Below are 23,542 nucleotides of genomic sequence, written 5' to 3'. Positions count from 1 at the left end.
ATTCCTGCTTTCAAGGGGCTCACAACGTTGTGGGAAAGCCCACATGTCTGTTTAGGGCCAGACACTGGGGATACAGGGATGGGAAGCCATGATCCCTTCCCCTTCACCAGATAAGGAGAGGATCACACTGTGTTCGTAAGCACTCCGGTTGGAATTAGCACCGGAATCTGGAATTTGCTTAGCCCAGGGCAGACTGAAAAGCAGTGGGACTAGAGGAGCTGACCCCTGAGTTAATTCCTTACCAAAAAAAAAAAAAAAAAAAAAAAGAGAGAGAGAAAGCGAGAGAGATAAAAGGGAAGAACAATAATGCTGCCAGAGAAGCCTGTGCAAAGATCTGAAAGTGGTAGAGAAGGAAACCTTGCAGGTGGGCAACATGTTGTCTCCTTCCATCCCAGAACAACCCTGGGAAGAAGATAAGTGTGTTATCTCATAGAAGAAAAGTGGAATCTTAGGAGATTAAGTTGTTTTCAAAGATCACAATCAACATCAGTTGGCTGAACAGTAGCCGTAGAACTCTGCTGTCCCTATAATTGCTCTTGCATGCTGCTGAGCATTGTAAATACATTACAAACAAGTAAAAAATGTACATATATAATAGTAGTAATCAAAATTAACCCAAGATGTTCACAAAATTGAATGAAGCCAAGGAGACTGAACTTCTGAGTTTGTCTTGGAGTTAGCTGGCCTTTACTGCTGCTTGTGTTCGATCTTGAAGGGCGATGGGGGAGACGGTGAAAGGCTCACAAGGCAGGGGAAATGGATGGGAAGATTTGGGGCAAGGCGTGTACCATGTGTATGGCTGTCATCATAGGATAAGGCTGTAATTGATTCGGTAGGGAAGAGGAGGCTATTGAAGGTTTTTAAGCAGGGAATTTAACATTTTAAGTTTTGTCTTTGAAAGATAACCCAAAGACAATATAGAGACTAAACCTTAGATGTGTAAGATGGGAGGCAAGAGAACTATTCACAGTCTATTATGTAAAGGGAGTCAGGGGATCAGGGTCAAAACTGAGATGGAAACATAAAACAATGATTTTATCTTTTTAAAAAATTTTTTATTGAGTATAGTTGCTTCACAATGTTTTAGTTTCAGGTGTTCAGCAAAGTGATTCAGTTTTATGTGTGTGTGTATATATATATTCTTTTCCCTTACAGGTTATTACAAAATATTGAAAAATATTGAGTAGAGTCCCCTGTGCTCTACAGTAGGTCCTTGTTGGGTATCTACTTTATATATAGTATTTGTGTATCCGTTAATCCCAAACTGAATATATCCCTCCACCACCCACCCCTTCCCCTTTGGTAACCATAAGTTTGTTTTCTATGTCTGTGGGTCTATTTCTGTTTTGTAAATAAGTTCATTTGTATCATATTTTTAGATTCCACATATAGGCAATATCATATGATAAAATGATTTTAAATCAAAGTATTATAATAGTAACATCATACACTTTAAAGTTTTAAAACTGTTCTCCCTCATATTTATTGAATTCTCTTTTAAAACTTATTTTTAAGAGAAGATATCATATATTGAGCCCTTACTATATGCCAAACACTTTTGGCAAGATTTTATGTGTCTCATTTAATCCTCACAAACCCTATTTTATCTCCATTTTATAGCCTAGGAATCAGGCTTAGAGAAGTTCAAGTACCTTGTTCAAGGTCAAACAACTAGTCACTAGTGGTGTTTGGATTTGCACCCAGGCAATCTGACCTCAAAGGCTACTTTTTAACCCTCTTTAATTAACAGACATTGTCTCAAAAAGCAGACTTTTTACATTAAATAGAACTTATTTGTAATTGTGGTCAAGGGGAAATTATTTGAGTTGCCTGGATTATTTTACCATTACTTTTAACATGGGCAAGGAAAAATGTTATCAAACAAATGTAAATTAAATGAGTCCACTGAAACTTTGCTTTCTAGTAGATCAATTTCCTTCATTATCTATTGCATCAGGTGTTAAATTATCATTAAAGGACATTCTATGTGCATTTATTTTTGACACATTTTTTTCCAAATCCTATTTTAATGAAAACCTCCAGTTGTCTCACAATGTTAGAAACAAGGGCTTCAGTTGGCAATGTGATTTTTCCAGTTGTATGATGTCTTTCAAAAAATCTTTTTAAAATTATTTTTATTAATTTAATTCAATTTTAGAATATAGCATTGTCCCTTGAGATAGGTAAGTAGCATTAGGAACCACTTGATTAAACATAGGGTCTGGTATGAATCTGAAAGCAGAACTAAATATATAGTATGACCTATAATTTGGATACATGCTGATAACATTTATGTGCATTTAAACAAAGTACCAGCTAAAGAGATGATTTAAAGGAAAAACAGACGTTGGTCAAGGCAATATTTTTGCTCTTGACTGTGTCTATGTAACGGCAAGCAACACTTTATAAAATAGAGTCAGTGATGAATAAAGCAAGTACATTGATTTCTCAAGGTGAGAATCCATGTCTTAAACCTTTTATTTCTTTTTTTTTTTTTTTTTTTTTTTTTCGGTGTGTGGGCCTCTCGCTGTTGTGGCCTCTCCCATTGCGGAGCACAGGCTCCGAATGCGCAGGCTCAGCGGCCATGGCTCACGGGCCCAGCCGCCCTGCGGCATGTGGGATCTTCCCGAACCGGGGCACAAACCCGCGTCCCCTGCATCGGCAGGCGGACTCTCAACCACTGCGCCACCAGGGAAGCCCTTAAACCTTTTATTTCTAATGCTTTGCTTTGCTCTTTAAGAACGAGACATCTAGAACAAGACTGGCTATCAGTTCCTGAATGTACCATTAAAATTTAATCTTTTTGATTACACTTACATCAGTACTTAAATTCATGGAGACAGAAAGCAGAATGGTGGTTGTCTGGGTTCAGGAGGAGAGGGGAATGGGTGTTATTGTTTAACGGGTATTACGTAGTTACACTTTGAGAAAATGAAAAAGTTCGGAGACGGATGGTGGTGATGGTTGCCCAACAATGTGAATGTACTTAATGCCATTGAGCTGTACACTAAAAAGGGTTAAAGTGGTAAATTTCATGTTATGTCTGTTTTACCACAGTAAAAAAAAAATACTTAATCTTGATGTATGCTTATAGAGGGTCCAAATATAATTAGCCATTTGGTAAAGAGAATAGCTAATTCCTTCATTTTAAAGTAAAATCTATAGATTTCTAGCTTCAAAATGGTGGACAGATGATCTCCCTACCCCACTTTTCTCTAAAAACATCACCCAAATCAATAACACGAGTGAACTCTGAAAATAGGGATCGTACAGAGGTGTGTATAGTGTACACCCATCCACAGGCCCTCACTCTCAGTATAGTCAGCGTACCCTCCCCTTGGAAGACAGAGATTCTGGAATAACAGGCAGAGAGAGCAGAAGGAATAGCTGTGCAAACAGGAGGATGAAACAAAACTCTGCAAATTGATCGGGAAGAACTCCACTTCCCTTCTGTTGCCCACATTGGAATGCTAGCAGGCAGATTTACACCCGTCCCTAGAAAACGCAAACTACCTCAGTGGAAACAGTCTTACAGTGACATTTAGGGTGGTCAAATAAAATACCTGCTAGGCACTGACCACACTACCCCCCCCCAGTGCACAAGCCCTACCCAGGCACCCACAGCCACCATCATCCTTCTAGGCCTCAGCCTCATCTATGAACCAGAGTCAGGGATCCAGGCAGGAGTTTGAAGATCCTACTGTCACCACTGTCTGATGAGCTATTTGAATGCATCTCTTTAATACCATTTAAATATTTAATTAAAATGAGGTTACATTTACAAAGATACATGTAATTTGAGAATTAAGAGGACCATGAAGAGTGAAAGAAGGAGAAGCAGGGGTTAGAATATAAAGGGAATACAATAGCACTTATGAAACTTTAAACAACTTACTTGATCCGTACAATGTGGGTTTTGGTTTTTTTGCATCCAGTTTTTTGAATTAGTGCAAAGTTCTCAAAGCCAATTATAAAGTGAATATCCTGTCAACATTACTGATCCCAGGCAAAAATGTTTATACTAGTTTTAAAAATTAGTTTTCTGCACCTTTTAACTGACAATATAATTTGTTGACAAATGTTGAAATCTATACCTTATCAGAGGTCTCACATATTGTTACCTTTTAAAATGATCATTTGTTAGCCAGTATTACTTAATGAGGCAATCAAAATGCCATGTGTTGTGTAGGTAACAGCAAACCACCCTTACCCATGCTAGGAGTAAGACTAAAGACCTTATCCCACTTTACAGCTAACAGGCTCGTGATCTTGTCATATATACCCTCACTATGAGCCTAAATATTAGAAAAAAAAAAATTAGGAGTATGACTAAAGACCTTATCCCACTTTACAGCTAACAGGCTCATGATCTTGTCATATATACCCTCATTATGAATCTAAAAATTAGGAAAAAGGACAGTGAACTTAGATTGTTTAATCCCGGATATCTTGAAAATCTAGAATTTACTGGCTGTTAAATATGTTCATTGCTATGCCAGTAACATGCACACATACACCATTTACAGTGGATATTTATTCATTGCTGCTCTCCAGCTGAAGAGGATGGATGTCTTAAAAACAATTCCCCAAAACATAATAGCAACTTTTAATCTCCCTCTCTTCTCCCTCACCAACCCACTCCCCTTTCTCATAAGCAAACACACACACACACACACGCACGCACACACGCGCGTGCACACACACAGCAGATACTACTGGATCCAATTACTTTTTCTACCACCAGTGATGTGACTTTGAACAAATCACTAGCTTTCTTTATTCATAAAATTGTCACCCCTAATTTTCAGGGTAGCTGTGATGAATAAATAAGAAAGTATATAATGTACTTATTAGGTAATTAGTAAATAATAGTAATTATTATTATTTTTAAATTTATGACAGCTTTATTGTTTTAAATTAATTTTTCAATGCAGACTCAATCTCTAATCAGTGTAGAATCATTTAGTTTTTCCATTTGTTTTGTCAATTTTGTTAGTTGTGTTTTTCAAGGAATTTTTCCATGTTGCTTAAATTTTCAAATTTATTGGCATAAAGCTGTTGGTAATACATTTTCATTAATTTTTTATGTCTATAGAACTGACACTGATAATTCGTGTTTTCTCAGATCAGTTCTTTATCCGCATTACTAGGTGTTCGTCAATTTATTATTCTTTACAAGGAACCAGCTTTCGGCTTCGATGATTTTCTTTTTTATGTCATTGTTTTATACTCTTATCTTTATTTTTTATTTTATTTTTCTTTTATTCTACTGTTAAAGTATAATTAGCTGTTATCTTTCTAGCTTCTTGATATTATACTTTATAAAATATTGTCAATCTTTCTTCTTTTCTTTTTCCCCCCTAGCTTTATTGAGGTATAATTGGCAAATAAAATTATGTGTATTTAAAGTGTACAACATGATGATTTAATATTTGTATATATTGTGAAATGATTACCACATCAGGTTAATGAACACTTCTATCACGTTACATAGTTACCATTTTTTATGGTGATAATACTTAAGACCTACTCTTTTAGAAAACTGCAAGTTTACAATACAGTATTAACCATAGTCACTGTGTGGTATGTTAGATTCACTGAACTTATTCTTATAACTGAAGGTTTGTACACTTTGACCAGTATCTCTCCATTCTCACCTCACCCATATTACCATTCTACACTCTGTTTCTATGATTTTGACTTTTTTTTTTTCTTTTAGATTCCACATATAAGTGAGATCATACAGTATTTGTCTTTCTCTGGCTTATTCACTTAGCATAAGGTCCTCTGGGTTCATCCATGTTGTCACAAATGGCAGGATTTCCTTCTTTCTCGTGGCTGATTAATATTGCATTTTACATATCTATAAATATACAAATATATATATACACACAGTACATATATATGATATGTATACTATATGATCTATGATATATATATCATATAAACTTTACTCATCCATTGGGGGACACTTAGGTTGCTTCCAAATCTTGGCTATTGTGAATAATGCTGCAGTGAACATGGAAGTGCAGATATCTTCTCGAGAAACTGGTTTCTTTCCTTTGGATAAATACCTAGAAGTGGAATTGCTGGATCACATGGTAGTTCTATTTTTTATTTTTTTTGAGGAACTCCATTCTGTTTTTTATAATGGCTGCACCGATTTACATTCCTACCAAGAGTGTACAAGGGTTCCCTTTTCTTCACATCTTTACTAGCATTTGTTATTGCTTGTCTTTTTGATTAATAAAGTCTTAATAGGTGTGAGGTGCTATGTTATTGTGGTTTTGATTTGCAATTCCCTGATGATTAATTATGTTGAACATCTTTTTATGTACCTATTAGCCATTTGTATGTCTGCTCAGGACCTTTGCCCATTTATTAATCATATTATTTGGGTTCTTTTGCTATTGAGTTGTATGAGTTTCATATGTATTTAAAATATTAACACTTTATCAGATATGTGGTTTGCAAATATCTTCTCCCATTCCATAGGTTACATTTTCACTTTTGTGATAATGTGATTTATAAGAAATATATATTTGGTCATTCAGCTGACCAAAATCTCTTTCTAATATATATTAGGTCTTTTTCCACTCCTTCCTGGTTCATACCTCTTCAAACTGCTGGAATTTCCTGTGGTAAGGGCCATAAAGGTGTCTTTTGTTTTGTTAATGAGGTAACTTAAGGAAGAGGACTGGTTGGTAGGGGAACCCACCAATCCTTTAGAGGGTTGGAACTTTCAGTTTCAGCCAGACCTCTGGGAAGGAGAGGGGCTAGAGGTTGAATCAATCCTCAAAGGCCAGTGATTTAATTAGTCTTACCTGTAACAAAGAAGCCTCCATAAAAACTGGAAAGAATGGGCTTCAGACAGCTTCTGGATTGGTGAATATGGGGAGATGAGGGCCAAGTGGTGCTCTAGAAGAAAGAGTGTGGAAGCTTTGTTTCCTTTCCCCGTACCATGTATGCATCTTTTCCGTTTGCCTGTTTCTGAGTTATATCCTTTTATAATAAACCAGTAATCTAATGAGTAAATAAGTTTCCTAAACTCTTGTTAGCAGCTCTAGCAAATTAATCAGATCCAAGGAGGGGGTCATGGGAACCTCTGATTTATAACCAGTTTTTCAGAAGCACAAGTAACAACCTGCGCTTGCAACTGACATCTGTAGAGAGAAGGAGGCTGTCTTGTGGGACTGAGCCCTTAACCTGTGGAATCTGATATTATCTCCAGGTGGATGGTGTCAGTATTGACTTGAATTCTCAGACACCCTGCTGGTGTCAGAGAATTGCTTGTTGGTATGGGAAAGCCTTCCCCACACTCACACACTTTACAATTGGGTGCAGAACCCAAAAGAATTTCGTTGATGATTTCATTTCCTGTGCAGAAGCATTTTAGCTTGATGTAAAGATTCAATGAAATACCTATAAAAATTCCAATGGCATTTTTCACATAAATAAAAAAGACAATTCTACCATTCACATGGAACTACAAAAGACCATTAATAGCCAAAACAATTTTGAAACAGAAGGACAAAGCTGGAGACATCACATTTCCTGATTTCAGGCTATACTGCAAAGCTATAGTAATCAAAACAGTATGATACTGACATAAAAACAGACCCATAGATCAATGGAACAGAATAGAGAGCCCAGAAATTTACCCATGCATTTTTGGTCAATTAATTTTTAATAAAGGAGCCAAGGACATACATTGGGGAAAGGATAATCTCTTCAATAAATGGTGTTGGGAAAACTGGATAACCACATGCAAAAGAATGAAACTGGACCCCTATCTTACACCATCCACAAAACTTTACTTGAAATAGATTAAAGACTTAAATAGAAGACCTGAAACTGTAAAATTCCTAGAAGAAAATAGGGAAAAACTCCTTGACATTGGTCTTGGCAATGATTTTTGAGATAGGACACCAAAAACACAGGCAACAAAAGCAAAATAAAACAAGTAGGATTACATCAAATCATGATAATTATTGTTCTAACCTGATATTTTACGAAAGAGGTAGGAAACCTGAAGGTCAGAAGCCTTCAAAATGTAATACTTGGAGCTTTTCCTCGGGAGTTAAGGAATTTAGCTCCAAAGACATTTATGCTTATAGAAAAGTCCTTGAATCCAAATGTATACTTAGTGAGTGTAGTAAGATAATAGAAACAGCTCAAAATCTGCTCCAGATTCCCCTCCAGATAAAGGAAATACCACATTATTCCTCAATAAGGAGGAAGTGCTGCAAGAGTTCAAAATGTCTTGTTTTTATAATATTAGAGTACAGTGTAGAATGCCAGGAAACTGTAATCAAAAATAAAAAACAGGGGCTTCCCTGGTGGCGCACTGGTTGAGAGTCCGCCTGCCGATGCAGGGGACACGAGTTCGTGCCCCGGTTCGGGAAGATCCCACATGCCGCGGAGCAGCTGGGCCCGTGAGCCATGGCCGCTGAGCCTGCACGTCCGGAGCCTGTGCTCCGCAACGCGAGAGCCACAACAGGGAGAGGCCCACATACCGTTAAAAAAAAAAAAAAAAAACCCTGCAGATCCATGGTCATTTTTTCCTAAAAAGTTGGTTGACATATATACAGTCCTGAATTTAAGCACATTTAACAGGCCTGCATATTTTGTTAGATCATACCATGGTTCTCAAAAATATGCTCATGACAGATCTGTTGTAATCTGAAAATAAGAGTTTACTCAGAGAAGATTTGAAAGTGGGCAGAGTATTTCAAAGTAATAATATCTGAAAAAACTTGGATTGTATAGTAAAATCATTCCTTAACTGTTCATTCAGTTGGTTTCAGTTACTGTTTTATGTTTAACTCTTGGCTTTTGGTAAACGTCCTTAGTCCCATAAGTCGGGCTCACCATTGAATAAGAGGAGGGGAATCATGTTTAGGGTGCACCCGATCTAGTTGCATGAAACTGATGCTTTCCACAGGAGTGTTGCCCATATCGCCTTGTAACACCAACTAGTATGAGAGATTTTCAGTGATAGTTGGAACTTTTTTTTTTTTTCTGTTAATACTTGTATTGGGGGGAAAATGTAATCAGCATATCAAACCCATTTATCAAATAAAGTTATCATTTAAATTTATGTTAAGTTAAAAAAAGTGAGTCAATGAAGGAAAATATCTAGTAAGTAATGGTATAGATGGTATAGAGATGCCAGTATGGCAGAGTTGTAGAGGTTGTGTCCAGATACCTGAAGTTTAGGAAACATCATACTGCACAGTGGTTTGATTCAACCAAATGTATACGGTTGGATGACCTCAGTGAACATAAACATTTGTGGTACAGTCCTTTGAAATGTTGTGGTGACAATAGTCCAACAGAGGTTTATACAACACTATACAATTTAGTGCATTGGAGAAATGCTAGAAATCATAGCAGCTTCTAGATTAAATGCATGCTCTTCAAAGCCATCCAGACAAGTGCCTCATGGTTCCTAAAGTCCACTCTCCTCAGATTCAGGCATCCACGTTAGCCATCTTATACACTATCATATATTTGTATACTAACAGGAATGTTTGGTGTTGGGAGCAGAGCTATATCCCTCCATTCTGAGAAGCTTTTCAGAAGAAAATTATGTGATAGTCAACATATAAAACATTATTTAAGAAATTTCCCTGTGACTCCAATAAAGATGTGAAAAAAAAAAAATTTCCGTGAAAAAATTGCCTTAGGATGGAGAAAACACTGTAATATTGAGCAAGTATTATTAGGGTTTTTGAAAATTATTATTATTTTGTCACTACCATTTTTTTAGCACTTTTAAAATATTTATTAAATTTAATTAATTAATTATTTATTTTTGGCTGTGTCAGGTCTTAGTTGCCGTTGAGGATCTTCGTTGAGGCATGTGGGCTCTTTTGTTGTGGTACTCGGGTTCTTCGTTGCAGCATACAGGCTTCTCTCTAGTTGTGGCGCCAGAGTGCGTGGTTTCTGTAGTTTGTGGCACACGGGCTCTCTAGTTGAGGCAAGCAGGCACAGTAGTTGTGGCACACGAGCTTAGTTGCCCCTTGGCATGTGGGATCTTAGTTCCCCAACCAGGGATCGAACCCACGTCTCCTGCATTGGAAGGCAGATTCTTTACCACTGGACCACCAGGGAAGTCCCCTGTCACTACCTTAAATGTTAGGGGTAAGAGCAAAAGTAAAAATTTCAATCTCCATGGCCTGGTACACTTGTGTATCTGTCTTTTTCTGTAATGGCAACCTTGAAGTAGGGATCCAGGAAGCTTTGAATCTTCTGGTTAGTCTCATATGTTGTCAGATTCCCCACTACTTAAACTCAGTTTCTTTGGGCACAGGGATGATATATTAGTCATTATGGGACTGTTACACAGTGTTTAGGAGATACCCAACAAGTGGGCTAGGATTTTCAGAGATAGATTCTTGGAATACGTGTAACACTGAGCAGCACACAGGACAGCACTAACCTAAAGAGGTTAAAGATGTGTTTGTGACACAGGGAAGGGAGTGCCGCTGAGCTAAGTAATCTCACTGGGACAGACAGCCTTCTGGGGGATGGTGGAACACAGGACTGACTATTTCGGGAGAGTTTAACACACAACATTCAGACATTACCTTTTGTGATCACTGTTATTTTCTTTCTGAAACGACAATTAGAAGATATTTGCTGGACCTTTTTGCATGATAGAGAACAGTGCTTCAAATAAGTAATAGTAGTTGGTTACTTTTACTCAGTCTGGGGTTTTTTTGTTCCCCACATTAAAATTCCAAGAAAAAAAGATAAACCTCTTTTTGTAAGCCCCCTCCCTCTGAAAAATGAGTAGTTCCCTCAGCTTTCTTTTGAATTTCTGAAAGTATGTGATCGGTTAACCTGCCTTAAAGTGGCAGCAACACGTTAAACACGGAACAGAGCCAAGAACCCATGAAGGTCCCTGAATAGTCATAGGAAAACTGAAAAGCTTAAGGAGATAACTATATGTCAAGCAATTTATTGGTATTTACCTGAAGAGGGCTGAGGATCACTCAGAGGAGACTCAATACTAAATGCACCTTGAAGTGTGACCAGGGGAGGAGCTGAAGTGTTTGTTGTAATGAGCAGCCAGAGGTCTGGCGGGATGCCTTACTACATTAATTTTCCAAGTCCTTTGGGTGGGTCACAATTGCGCTAAAACATCCTGCCTGCAAATGCTAAATAAATGCCAAGTTCACGTCAGACTAGAGAACCAACGTACTAACTAATGTCATTTAAGAAATCAGAACGCTTAAATTATTTTTCACTTGATAGTTCACATCCAAAATAGCTGAAGTTGCCGCACCCAGAGAAATATATAGCCTCGGTGCAAATGTTTAGAGGCATGGGGAGGGAGGTCAAATCCTCTTCTCTTAGAAGCAATTTGAATTGTTTTGTTTGTTTGTTTTTTGTGTGTTTTTAAAAATTTTATTGGAGTATAGTTGATTTGCAATGTCATGCTAGTTTCAGGTGTACAGCAAAGTGATTCAGTTATACATATACATATTTATTCTTTTTCAGATTCTTATCCCATATAAATTATTACAGAATATTGAGTAGAGTTCCCTGTGCTATACAGTAGGTCCTTGTTGGTTATCTATTTATATACAGTAGTGTGTATATGTTAATCCCAAGCTCCTAATTTATCCCTCCCCCCAACGTTTCCCCTTTGGTAACCATAAGTTTGTTTTCAAAATGGGTAGGTTTAATTATGTTTATTATAATAGAAAAGTTTTTATTTCAGATGTAGGAGGTGGGGCAGGGATTGGTCTTCACAATAAGAGATATTGAGGTGATATGATATAAGCTTCATTCCTTACTGAAGAACTGTTAGGAATTTGCAAACCCAGAGTCTTGGTATATATAAATCAATGAAATTTGCATATGATTTTCAAAATGAAATAAGGTTTAGAAAACATTGTGCAAGGAAACAGCCTCAGTACATGTAGTCACTTGTCCAGCAGAAATTCATTAGATTTTTCACTTTAAACATCACAGCATGACCTGATGCAACGCTGCCTGCTACATTCTGTTGGATTTTTAAGAGGCAGTTTGTGTCTCTACAACCAAACCCAAAGCGTGACATTTCATTAAATGTGCTCAAAATGAACAGCTGCTAAGTTCCCCAAGTCCTCTCAACTTTGCTTTTGACTAGAAATTTTAGTTTTCAGCGCCAGACTTTGAGAAAATGATTTTTTTTTTTTTTTTTTTTTGAGGGAGGATAAACAAGTCTGTGAAAAGGGGTGTGTTCCTTATGAAGGTGCTCAGGGAATCTTACCCTGAATAACAGACAAGGAAATGGTTTTATAAATTTTGAGGTGTCTTCCGCCTGCTTGGCTGGTTTACACTCCAGGTCTCTGGTGCTGATCTACAGCGAAGCTTTATAAGTTTCAGCAATTGACGAGCCTGGCTGGGCGCCAGGTCTTTTTTTTTTTTTTCCACCCTCTCACTTCCCTACGATGTTTTGAACTGCCTTCCTACAGACGTCATACAGCCCTTGAGGAATAGTTTCTGCCTGGTGAGACTGAATGATAGTTCTCATTCACAAAGGCTTGGAGTCAGATTCTAAGCAGGGGACACAACGGAAATTACGTTCACAGGTACAGCAGCGAGCCCAGCTCAACTGTGGAGAGCTTTGTACCCTCCATGACTTATTGGCTCCCCCCGGAGAGGAGTGTTTTCCTGTGGTCGCCCTGAAATGGAACTTCACTGACAGCTCTGTGGTGTTACTGTACCTCGCGGTCATTTTCGTTTCCTTTCTCTCTACCTGAGCACTTTTAGAGTGTCAGAAAGCTTTAAACCTTTTATTGCGGAATTGTAAAAAGGATGCGATCAAGGGGCTCTTTCACTGTGTTGGTTACCCTTGTGACCAGATGAAGAATAGATTCAAAATCCAGTTCCTCCCTTGGCAATGCAAAACAGAAAACAAACTGTCACTTAAGAACAGCCCGGTGCTGGCGTAAATTCAGTATGAAAGAGGAAAGAGCTCCTATGTCTTAGAAGCCTCCCTCTGTTCTGGACTGGGGGCAGGAGTTGGACTCCGGGAAATTTGGATTTCTTCAAACAACCTCCTTTGGAAATGGAGTATACTTCAAGCCATCTTTGTCAAAACACAGCTGAAATGTATTAATCAGAATACTTGAAGATTTTTTCTTTCTTTTTTTTTCCTCCAAAATGAGCATTATTATGAAGCCAAGATCCCGGTCTACAAGTTCCCTGAGGACTTCGGAGGGAGTGTGGTAACGTGCTTTTCTCTCCTGCTTCTCCCCTTCTTTCCTTTTAAGATTGACTTAATAGTGGAGTATTTAGTAATTGCTGACTCGGAGGTTCAAGAGTTAAGTGTGATGTTAAGGCTTTGTAAGAAAGAGCACACTGTTGGTGACACTTTCATTCTCTATTTTGTGCCTGATTTTGTCTGTTTTAAAAACAGTGGTGCTCACACTTTTTTTTTTAACTCCACGTGGACCATAGCAATGCATCTGGTGACAATTTTTAGAAGAGGAAGGAAACTTGCAAAAAACGTTGGGAGTTTAGAAAATGAAAACTTGTCATTTCTCACTGCCTGATCAGGCTGTGTGTTTTCTTATCTTTCTTGCCTTATGCAAGCAGGCTGGTAGTTGACAGTCTTTGCCATGGTCTTTAAAAGTAGTACCTTGGCTTTTAGCACGTGTGTTAGCGTAATTAATAACGTCATATATTTTAATCATATGAACCAAGTTGAATTTAACTATGACTAAATGTATATCAAGTTGCTTATCATTCAGGAATCTCCTACGTTTTATTTTGTTAATATAGTGTTCCCTGATAATTATGTTTTTTGGTAATTTTAGTGTTTTCATCCTAACAAAAAGTATGTTAATTTCAATTTATTGCAATATTTAATTCTACTGTTTCCTCAATATTGTTTGATGTGGTCATACACACGTGGTCCTTAAGGAATAGTTTCTCAATAAAGTAATTTTTGTGTCTGAAATAGTTATTTACAAAAATATTTTTATGGCTGTTTCAGAGGTTAATTTTACTTTGTTTATCTTAGTGATTGATTGTAAATAAATAAATAAGCTCACTTTTTGAAATGGAAATAGTCCTTCAGACAGGAGAATTAAAAGCAATGATTGAAGGCAGGTGTTGGGGATAGGATGGAAGCAGGCAGGTAAAATGTATTACCTATAATTATGTGAGCAGGCAAATACACAAATAAATACTTACGTTATTTGCATAAGGAATTCAGTCCACATTTATGTGATTGGGTTATCATTTGCTGTTATTGTACTAGTGTTTTATAGGGGACTAGAATCAAGAGTTGTCCCTTCAGTGGTATTTCTGTGAGTTTTAATAAACTATAGATGCAGATTTCATCTCGTATCACTTGTGATCTTTTAAATAAATATGTACAATAAATTCCTCCTTGAGTTTATTTAAAGAAAAGGTTGCATCTGCAAACAAATTTGTATGGCTCTTTTATGCCAAGTAATAAATACTGGGAAATACTTAGAAACCTTCTATTAGTTACCATAGCTAATATAAATCTCTAATATAAATGGGTGATCAGAATTTATAAAATTCACCTGTGATTTCTATCCTCTTATATGTGAATAAACAGTATTTAACCAACCTATTTCTTATTTTTGCCTAAAATGCTGGGAGACATTTCCAAATTCAGGGTTCAATCAATCAGTAACAGTTCATTTCAGGAGTCTAGTAACATTGACATCCTTTACTCCTCCGAGAGTGTCATGGTCTGTTTTTTTCCACAACTATTCTATTTTATTATTCTAAATTATAAACGGTATCATCATAGATAAATAGGGCCACAATTCGAAGTATATTTTTAAAAATATTGATTTATGAACGTGTATATTGTTCCATTTAATTTTAAATAGTTTGCGTAGTCTTTGGGTCAGAATGGTGTTTATGTAAGAAATAAATGTCTCTCTTTATGCTGATGATTCCTAATGGCACACTACGGAAACTCCCAGTTATTAATCTTACATCTGTCTTATTAATAATGTAACTGTTTAGGTATATCACTGCTACCTCCAAATCATTTGACCTGAGATTGTAATTGCTGTAATTAGTTTAACTGTTTTATTATCCCTTTTATCATTCAAATTCTATGCACACATTTATTTATTTATATTTATATTTTTAAATAGTAGAATCTACATAGATTATATATCAGGTGTCTAGAGGAAATATACATGTGTATGTGTATACGTATACATCTGATTAGGAGATTACATGGCAAACTCCTAATGATACTATATACCCTTCCTCTTAATTCATCTGCTTAAAAAACACGCCTTACTTATAGTTAAAATTCTATTAATTTCCAAAAATAAGATTAAAATAATCCTGAAATTAATCTGTTTCCTGATTATATAATATTGTAAATATATATAAATTTAAAGTATTATATAACAAGAATATATACTAGGTAGCTTTTAGCACATCTTTTTTTTTTTTAACACCTTTATTGGAGTATAATTGCTTTACAGTGGTGTGTTAGTTTCTGCTGTATAACAAAGTGAATCAGCTATACGTATACATATATCCCCATATCTCCTCCCTCTTGTGTCTCCCTCCCACCCTCCCTATCCCACTCCTCTAGGTGGTCACAAAGCACCGAGCTGATCTCCCTGTAGCACATCTTTATATGTGTAGATGTCTTTATATGTGGTAAACCACAATTCGCTCAGTGTCTAAAGTGTGGCAGATAAGCATTCCAATACTGTACAGATGTGATTTTCTGAATAACATTGCTTCTCAGATCAATAAATGATTTCTCTTTTCTATTAACTCTCTCCTCCTAAGGTTATAAAAGTTCGGGCTGGCTGAGAATTCTTATTTTGGCCTCATGATCATAGTAAGAGTATTTGAGTAGACTAAAACTACTAGTTTTCTAATTGAGAATAAAAAGATGTAACAACAATAATATTTTGGAGGGAAAATTACTTATAACCCCCACTGTCCCATCCTCAACTATTCTCGTTTTTCACTTAACTTACATATCTTGAACAGTTGTAAATTCTGTGCTCTGCTTCTTCATTTACATGTCAGCGTGTACTTTTGTAAGAATAATACTTCTAGCTTTCATTTTATTGAGTATCTCTTATGAATGTGGACTCTGTAGAGAATTTTACATACAGTATCTTGTTCAGTCCTTATAACAAAATTGAAAGGAAGCAGTTGTTAACCCATATTTTACAGATGAAGAAATGAACCTAAGGGATAAAGTAACTTGAACAAGGCCCTTTAACTGCCAGGGAGGGCTGGGATTGAACCCAAGAAGCACTGCTCTTTTTATTTCAGCATGTTGCCTCCCTCTGCTGTCTATCTAACTATCATTTTTAATGACTAAAATTATTCATCTTGTGACTATATCTAAATGCACTAAATATTTGGTTAGATATTGGGCTATTAAAGAAGTAAATTGGAAGTTGTCTTTTGATAGGTATGATAGCCTACAAAGTTTAAGGCTGATGTTGGGCATTGAAAAATGACTATTTGAAAAACTTTTGTAATTATTTTCTACTGGTAGCAAAGAAGGTTCTCTATTCCCTATTAAAGAGAAATAAGAAGCAAAAGTCAGTGCTTCTCAGTTCTGAATAAATAGATCATCTTTCCAATTACATTAGGAAGTTTTACTTTGTTCTCTGCAAGCTCTGTAAGGCTTCAGGTAAGAAACAAGTACTATGTCTCAGACTTCGTATGAAGTTTCATACTGTTTTAAGTCAGCTTTGAAAAAGGTACAAAATCTTCCTTTTTACATCTTTCATCTTACAGGCTTTTGTAAATGGGAAGACAAATGGAATTTGCATACTTTCTGCCTGTTCAGTATACACTGACTTGGCTTAGGGAAGTGACTATTTTCAAGATTGGTTCAGAGTTTTGAACCTGCAATAAACTTTTTTGATCCTATTACCTAAGTTTGTATCATATCTGGTATATAATACACCTAGAGATAAACAGCTTTGAAGAGAAGTGGTTAAGATACCTTGAATATTATTTAAAACATAAAAAATGTTTTAATGCCAGGGAAGCACAGAGTAGATCACAGGTAGGTTTACTCTTCAAAGTCATGAATTGTGAAATTCTCTGAGAAAGCCATTTGTCCACTCTACATCTAACTTGCTTTGTGTCCCTGGAGAAGCCACCTAGTCCCTCTATAGCCAGGTTTACTCACCTGTCAAATAAAGGGAATGAGCTAGATCAGTGAATTTCAAACATGTATTTTCAATGAACACTTTTTACAAATGATATGCTAATATAAATAAGGAAATGTGTACAAAACATTTAAAATTATATGTTTATATTTGGTATATAGAGATAAATTTTTTAAAAAGTATATATGTATGGTACATATAAGTAAAAATCTATAAACATACATATAACAATAAAACAGCCACTGAGTTAGCACCTTTACTCCCCACTCTTGCAGTACCTTTAAAGAGCTTTTTTGAAAACCACTTTGCTAATAAACTACTATGATCCTTTATAGTTCTACTTTCTGTAGTGTTACACTGCTACTGGAGAGTCGTTTGTGTTTTCCGTATCCCTTTGTGGACTGGGATAAACTTGCTGGTAATTAAACTTTCTGGGAAGTTCAAATAACAACAGTTCAAAGACTTGAAAGACTTTAACGTTAGGGGAAAAATTCTCATTTCTGGGAAATCACAGAAGAGTTATAGTTAAGATCCATTCATTTTATTTAGCATCTTCTTATTTTTTACAAATTTATTTTAAACTTGTTTTGGGCAGGAAAATATTTGTTTATTACATATACAGATAGTGGACGTCAGGAATACAGCATGGCAGTTGATAAAGAGATGCTGAATTGGTACTGAGTTGTTTAGAAGAAAGGTGTTTCTTTAGTTTGGGTATTGACAAAATGGGGTTTTCAACCACTTTTTCTATCATGTCACTGGTGACTAAAGGTCATAGGTTAAATTGCCCTGTGCAGCACTCTCCTTAGCTACACTGCAGTCTGTAGACTCCACATGAATAGAACTGGCTGTGGTTATGTGTGCAGCAACACTTACTCCGACCTGTAACTCTACTCTTTTCTTCCCCAACACCATGGTGTTGGCCCCATCACTAAAACCTACCTTTCAGCATAGGTTTTTACCTAACAAGGTCTTATTAGTCCCTCTGTCAGTCATTCCAATCATGTAGTGAATTTTCTCAGAAGGAGTGAAGATATGAAGGTAATCATGGGTATAGGAGTAGTTAGTCATGGATCCATCCAACTGTTACTAGCAAGATTGAGAAAAGTAGATTCTAAGATGAAGCTGAAGAGGTTCAAGGAGATGTTCCTTAGGAAAAGATGCCTGAGAGATATGTATAAATATTCTGAATAATAGAAATACTAAACATATAGAATTGCAAAAGCCTGGATAAAGGTAACAAGAATGGGACCTGGTTGCTATTAGCTAGGTTGGTGAAGACTACAGTCAGAAAGAAAGCACAGTCTTAATGAAAAGCCAATGTAGATTTTTAAAGGAGCTCCTCCAGAGATTATCCAACTTCTCAAGAGAGAAAACAGAGGTGTTTTCTCTCTTGAGAAGATATATTAGAAAATGGATAGTAGAAGTAAAGGATGCTCTAGCCCGAAGCACCAAGTCTCTCCAGGGATCCGAGCCTACAGGAAGCCTGGGGTATCACAGAGGCACAAAGACCAAAGACAGTGAGCCTGGATAAGGTACTATTAAGTGTAACCACATAAACATAACTAATGGGAGGCCATGCCTGTGATGTGTCTCAGCTCTCTAAATGCCTTGCTCTGTGGTCAAGTTTGGCCTAAACTCGGAAGTCCTTCAGAAGGATGGAGAATAGGTAGAAGTCCAGAACCTATGAATGCAGCTCTTAGCATAACAGGGGAGGTATGAATGATATACGTTTATTATCTACCTTCAGCCTTCCGTGGGGGTTGGCTCTCCTAGGAGCATCCTGGGTGATGCATGAGGGTGTGAATTGGGGAAGCTAAGCTAAGTTGCTCTTCAGAAAAAAGTGAGAAACAATAAGGGAAAGATTGTGGGAAAGAGCTGAAGAAATGGTTAGAGAAGTAAGAGGGATGGTCAGAGGGGAGGCCGGAAGAACTCCAGCCCATTTTGAACCAGACATCCACCATCTGGCACTCTGCCCTGTTTAATTACACTGCCACCTTCTGGCAAAAGCTCCGATAATGAACTCGAATGTGGTAGTGGGGTTTTTTGTTTGTTTGTTTTTTTGGGTTTTTTCCTCCCCCTCATCTCAGCACTAGGAACTTCTGCCAAAGGATAAAGAAAGTCAACTTCAAGTCTTTCCATTTCTCTGTTAGGTGAGGGAAAACAAGAAATTAAAAAACTAGAAACTAGGCGTAGAATATATGCACACCAGAATTACAGCTTCCAAAGCTTCCTTACTGGAAAAGTGCTGATGTTTTACAACCTGCACAGTTCAGACGTTTTGTTTATATCTAATACTAATCTCCCTTGCTTAAATTTTAAACTATTTCTTCCTAGTTATCAAGGGTAGTGAATCAGTAGATAAGTAGATTCTCCTTTATGATATTTGAAAACTGCTAGTAAGTGACTTCATGTTTTTTTTTCATTTTATATTGTAAAATATTCATTCTGAATTGTAGAGATGGCACCAGTGTGACTTGTTAAAAGAAAGGTTTCATAAAACATAGTTTCAATATGTAATTGTTTTCAAGCCTCACATAGAAGAGCGTTCCCATTGTGCTTAATGCTCTGTCCTGTTTAAAATACATTCAAGATAAGAAATTCAACTTTCTAAAATGAATACATATGAAATATTCATGTATATATGCAATACAGAAAATAATAATTCCTAACATCTATGATTTCATTCCACTGCAGTGTGGTACAGAATTTCTTCTTTGTGTCAAGGGATTTATATGACCGATACTATTTTAGTTAGGATAAATTCCTGCAGAATGTGTCAACTTTTAACCAATGGCATTCTGGCATACAGACAGCCACTGCTGTAATGTTTCATCTGATACAGATTTGTCATGGAACAGCAGGTAACTGATTGGCAGCTAGATCACCAGCTAGCTAGGACAGCAGCTCCTAAGTCTATAGTGGTAATTGGAGTGGTGACCATTGTAATGAGGACAGCTGTACAATATTGAGCACCTACTGTTTGTCAGACACTGGACTTGGTGCTGTACATGATGTAGCTCATTATGCCTTCATAACAACTATATGAGACAAAACTTGTATTTAAATCGCAGTGCTGAAGGAAACATGGTCTAATTCTAAATCCCACATTTGTTGTTGTTCTTGTTCTTGTTTTATTTGCTTTTCCCCACTCTCTCCACTGCTTTGGCCACCCATGGTTCTGCCTCCTGGCATTCCAAAAGTGGTCAGTAGGCTGCTGCTTTATACCTTTCCTTCCTGTCCTAGATTGTTCAAGTTTCTCCTTTTAACCACATGCAACTCAAGAACAAATATCTTTTGTATGTGTCCACCTTCTTTCTCAAGATTTGCATACAGGCCTTCCACCATGGACCATAGAGATAGATGGAGAACTAGAAAGTGGACTTTGACCCAGATTCATTCTCTAGAGATCTCGCTAGTTCCTGATGCGTTCAATTTATTGACTCTCTCCCCCTGGTCAGACTATAAATTGCACTGTCTTCCTCTCTGGCATTGGACCAGTGAGTAGAACCATAAAATCTTGGAAATGAATGGGACTACAGAGAATAACCTATAATCTAATTCTCCCCACCCCTGACCATATTTCGGAAGTGGACAAGTTTTGCTTAACATTTCTAGTCAAGTAGGGTCAAGAAAAATGGTTAGAAACAATGTCAGTGATTTTGTGGCAACAGATTTTGTTGGAGAAATATTTTCTAAAAACAACCATGAAGTTTGAGGTGAAATAGAGAGCTAAAACTTTGTCAGCCAAATGTGTGAAAGCATTTCTATTTATAATTTGTATGGGATTTTAATGTAATTCTTAAACTTATATTTGTGAGGTTAGCTAACACCATGATAATTCTGTCATAACTTCTCAAAAAATTGGATTGGAGGAATATGAATGGAGAGGTATGGCAGATGAGACCTCAGCGATCTCCTGAAGGAAATTTAAGACAGTGCTTTGACCAAAGTCCTGCCCAGATAACTGAACTCTGATCACTACATTTTTTGGAAGTCACATAGCTAATTAAGTTGCTAAAATCCATGTCTTGAAATTGCAACTTCACTCCTCTCTGTTCTCCTAATGTAGTCTTCACAGAAATAAAAATCGTGGTAATTGTTATTTACTAAGTGCTTCTGTGTGGCAGGTACCAGGCTGTGCATTTGACAAGAATTATCCCATGAAGTCCCCATCATAATTCCTGTGAGGCACACATTCTTTTCATTCCTCATTTTATAGGTTAGTGAGGCAAACTTGCTTGCCCAGTGTTGCATGGCAAATAAGAGAATTTCATGGGTTCACATGCTTTTTAAAATTATTAAATGTTACCTTTAGTAATGATATATATGTTAATGTGTCAAATGAGTTAACTCAATTAAAGTCCTTAGCACAGTAGCTGATTCCTCGTGAGTACCAGGAAATGTTAGCTTGTATTACGCATTTTTCAAGTTTGTATATTAGTGGTACTTTTAAAATAGTCAAGAACTATAAGTGTGAAACTGATTCAGTCTATAAGGGCTTCTTTTCCATAAGGCAGTCTTCTTGGGCACACCTTAAACGGAGCACTTATTCAGAAGCTAGGTGTTCTGGATAAATCACATTCACGCTGTGATTCAAAGAAGATTTACTTCTATTCAGGTGGGTGGATCAAAGAAGTAAACTACATAGAGAAGGTGGCACAATAAGAAGTAATCAATTGAAAGCTAAAATGCCTCTGATCTAGTTATTTAAAAATTGGTCAGAATCCTCTAGGGCAGCAGTCCAGGCAGGGGGTTAATCTCACAGGAATGGCTGGGAGCCTGGACTTCATCCATAGATGCATCTGTGTAAAGACTTTCTCCATGTAACCTTCCTACTTGGGGCCTCCTGGTGGTTCTGTGTTACTCTATCTCACTGTGAGGCCTTCCCTACCTCTCTAGATCCCCTGCTCCTCTTGTCCTGACATGCATTCTGGGTTGTGTAATTCATAGATTTTTATCTCCTAATTCACAGATTGTTAACCTCTGTAGCCTGCTTCTACTCCTCCTTAAGCAGATCCCAGACTGGGTAGGACTCCTATTTAGTTTATCCTGCCATCCTAGCATAGCAAAAAAGGTCTTAAGCCTCTTTCTCCATCTGTTTCTAGAAAGACCAACAGGCAAAAAAGGGGATCTGTTTAGAAGGTCTGTTTCTATGGCCCAGAGTATGATTGCTTTAGGATGAGCTGAAGAGCATAGAGGCTAGAAATGTAGTGAATCCAGTGGTTTCGTGAGAGCAGTTAATTAGTATTCCATTGTCTCTGGTATCTACTTATTTTATTATGAGTAGTTACCAATAAAAATGTGTAAAAGTATTACTTGGTTATAATTAACAACTGTACATTGGGTTAAAAAGTGTGATTGAGGGTGGAGTTAACCACCTTGAGGGAAAAACCTGGGTCACTAAAGACTCCCTGAATCTCTGCTTGGAAAAAATATTCCTAATTATTTATCTGAGTCCTTTTGTTAAAATTGCATCTAATTGTATATGAATCAGTGTTTCCATGGTAATGTAAAAGACAGAAAGCAGCAAACTTGCTGTTAGCAAACATGCCTTTATAACGGTGTGATTATAATTGGGAAAATCATTTTACATACATAGGGGTGAAATTTTACCCTGATCTAGAAATACATTGAAATTTGTCCTTAACTGTAAGGTCTTTCTCATGTAAATAACAAAAGAATTAGACAGTCCTCATTGTTTAAAAGCAAGGTGGCTTATCATTTTCATCTGTGGTCAGTTAGTAGTAGCCACATGGAATAAAGTACTGGGAGCTGCACTAGGACTCAGAAAAGATGCTGCCATCAACTGGTGATGCCACCAGAGAGACAAGGAGCATCGTGTGGCTGTTTGCCATTTAAGTGGCCCTGGTGATCTCATAATTCTTTTTTTTTTTTTTTTTTTTTTTTTTGTTTTTGGTACGCGGGCCTCTCATTGTTGTGGCCTCTCCCGTTGCGGAGCACAGGCTCCGGACGCGTAGGCTCAGCGGCCATGGCTCACGGGCCCAGCCGCTCCGTGGCATGTGGGATCTTCCCGGACCGGGGCACGAACCCGTGTCCCCTGCGTCGGCAGGCGGACTCTCAACCACTGCGCCACCAGGGAAGCCCTGATCTCATAATTCTTTATATCTAAACTCTGCCATTAAATTTGCATGCAAATGAAGTTGTATCAAAAGCAGGATTTATACATCCATACAAATGTCCGTGTATACTTTTTAGAAATTTTTGACATGTTTTTCGTCATTTGTCACCTATGAAAAACATGTGTGCATATCATAAACCATAACAACTCTTTTTGGATGTTGCAAACCAGAAAAAGAAAGAAAGAAAAATTAGTAATTCTAATTATTATCAATGGCTACCCTTATAATCACCATCCAGATTAAAAA

At 37.0% G+C, this 23,542-nt stretch overlaps 1 protein-coding gene across 4 annotated transcripts in view; it reads left to right on the top strand.

Annotated features, from left to right (window-relative positions):
• PDE4D (phosphodiesterase 4D) overlaps positions 1-23,542 on the top strand; it is a 1,474,095-nt gene that overhangs the window by 1,164,576 nt on the left and 285,977 nt on the right. The window contains exon 1 of one of the 4 annotated variants that reach the window (XM_007453219.1): positions 12,432-13,226. The exons of the other annotated variants lie outside the window; for them this stretch is intronic. Within the exon in view, the coding sequence (XP_007453281.1) occupies positions 13,162-13,226 (65 nt within the window). The 5' untranslated portion in view covers positions 12,432-13,161. Of the gene's footprint in view, positions 1-12,431; positions 13,227-23,542 lie in introns of those variants that run through there. 4 annotated transcript variants of the gene reach the window in all.

This window comes from Lipotes vexillifer, unplaced genomic scaffold, assembly GCF_000442215.2.
Source record: "Lipotes vexillifer unplaced genomic scaffold, Lipotes_vexillifer_v1.1 scaffold366, whole genome shotgun sequence".
Taxonomy (NCBI): Eukaryota; Metazoa; Chordata; class Mammalia; order Artiodactyla; family Lipotidae; genus Lipotes; species Lipotes vexillifer.
This window is presented reverse-complemented; position numbering and strand designations above follow the sequence as displayed.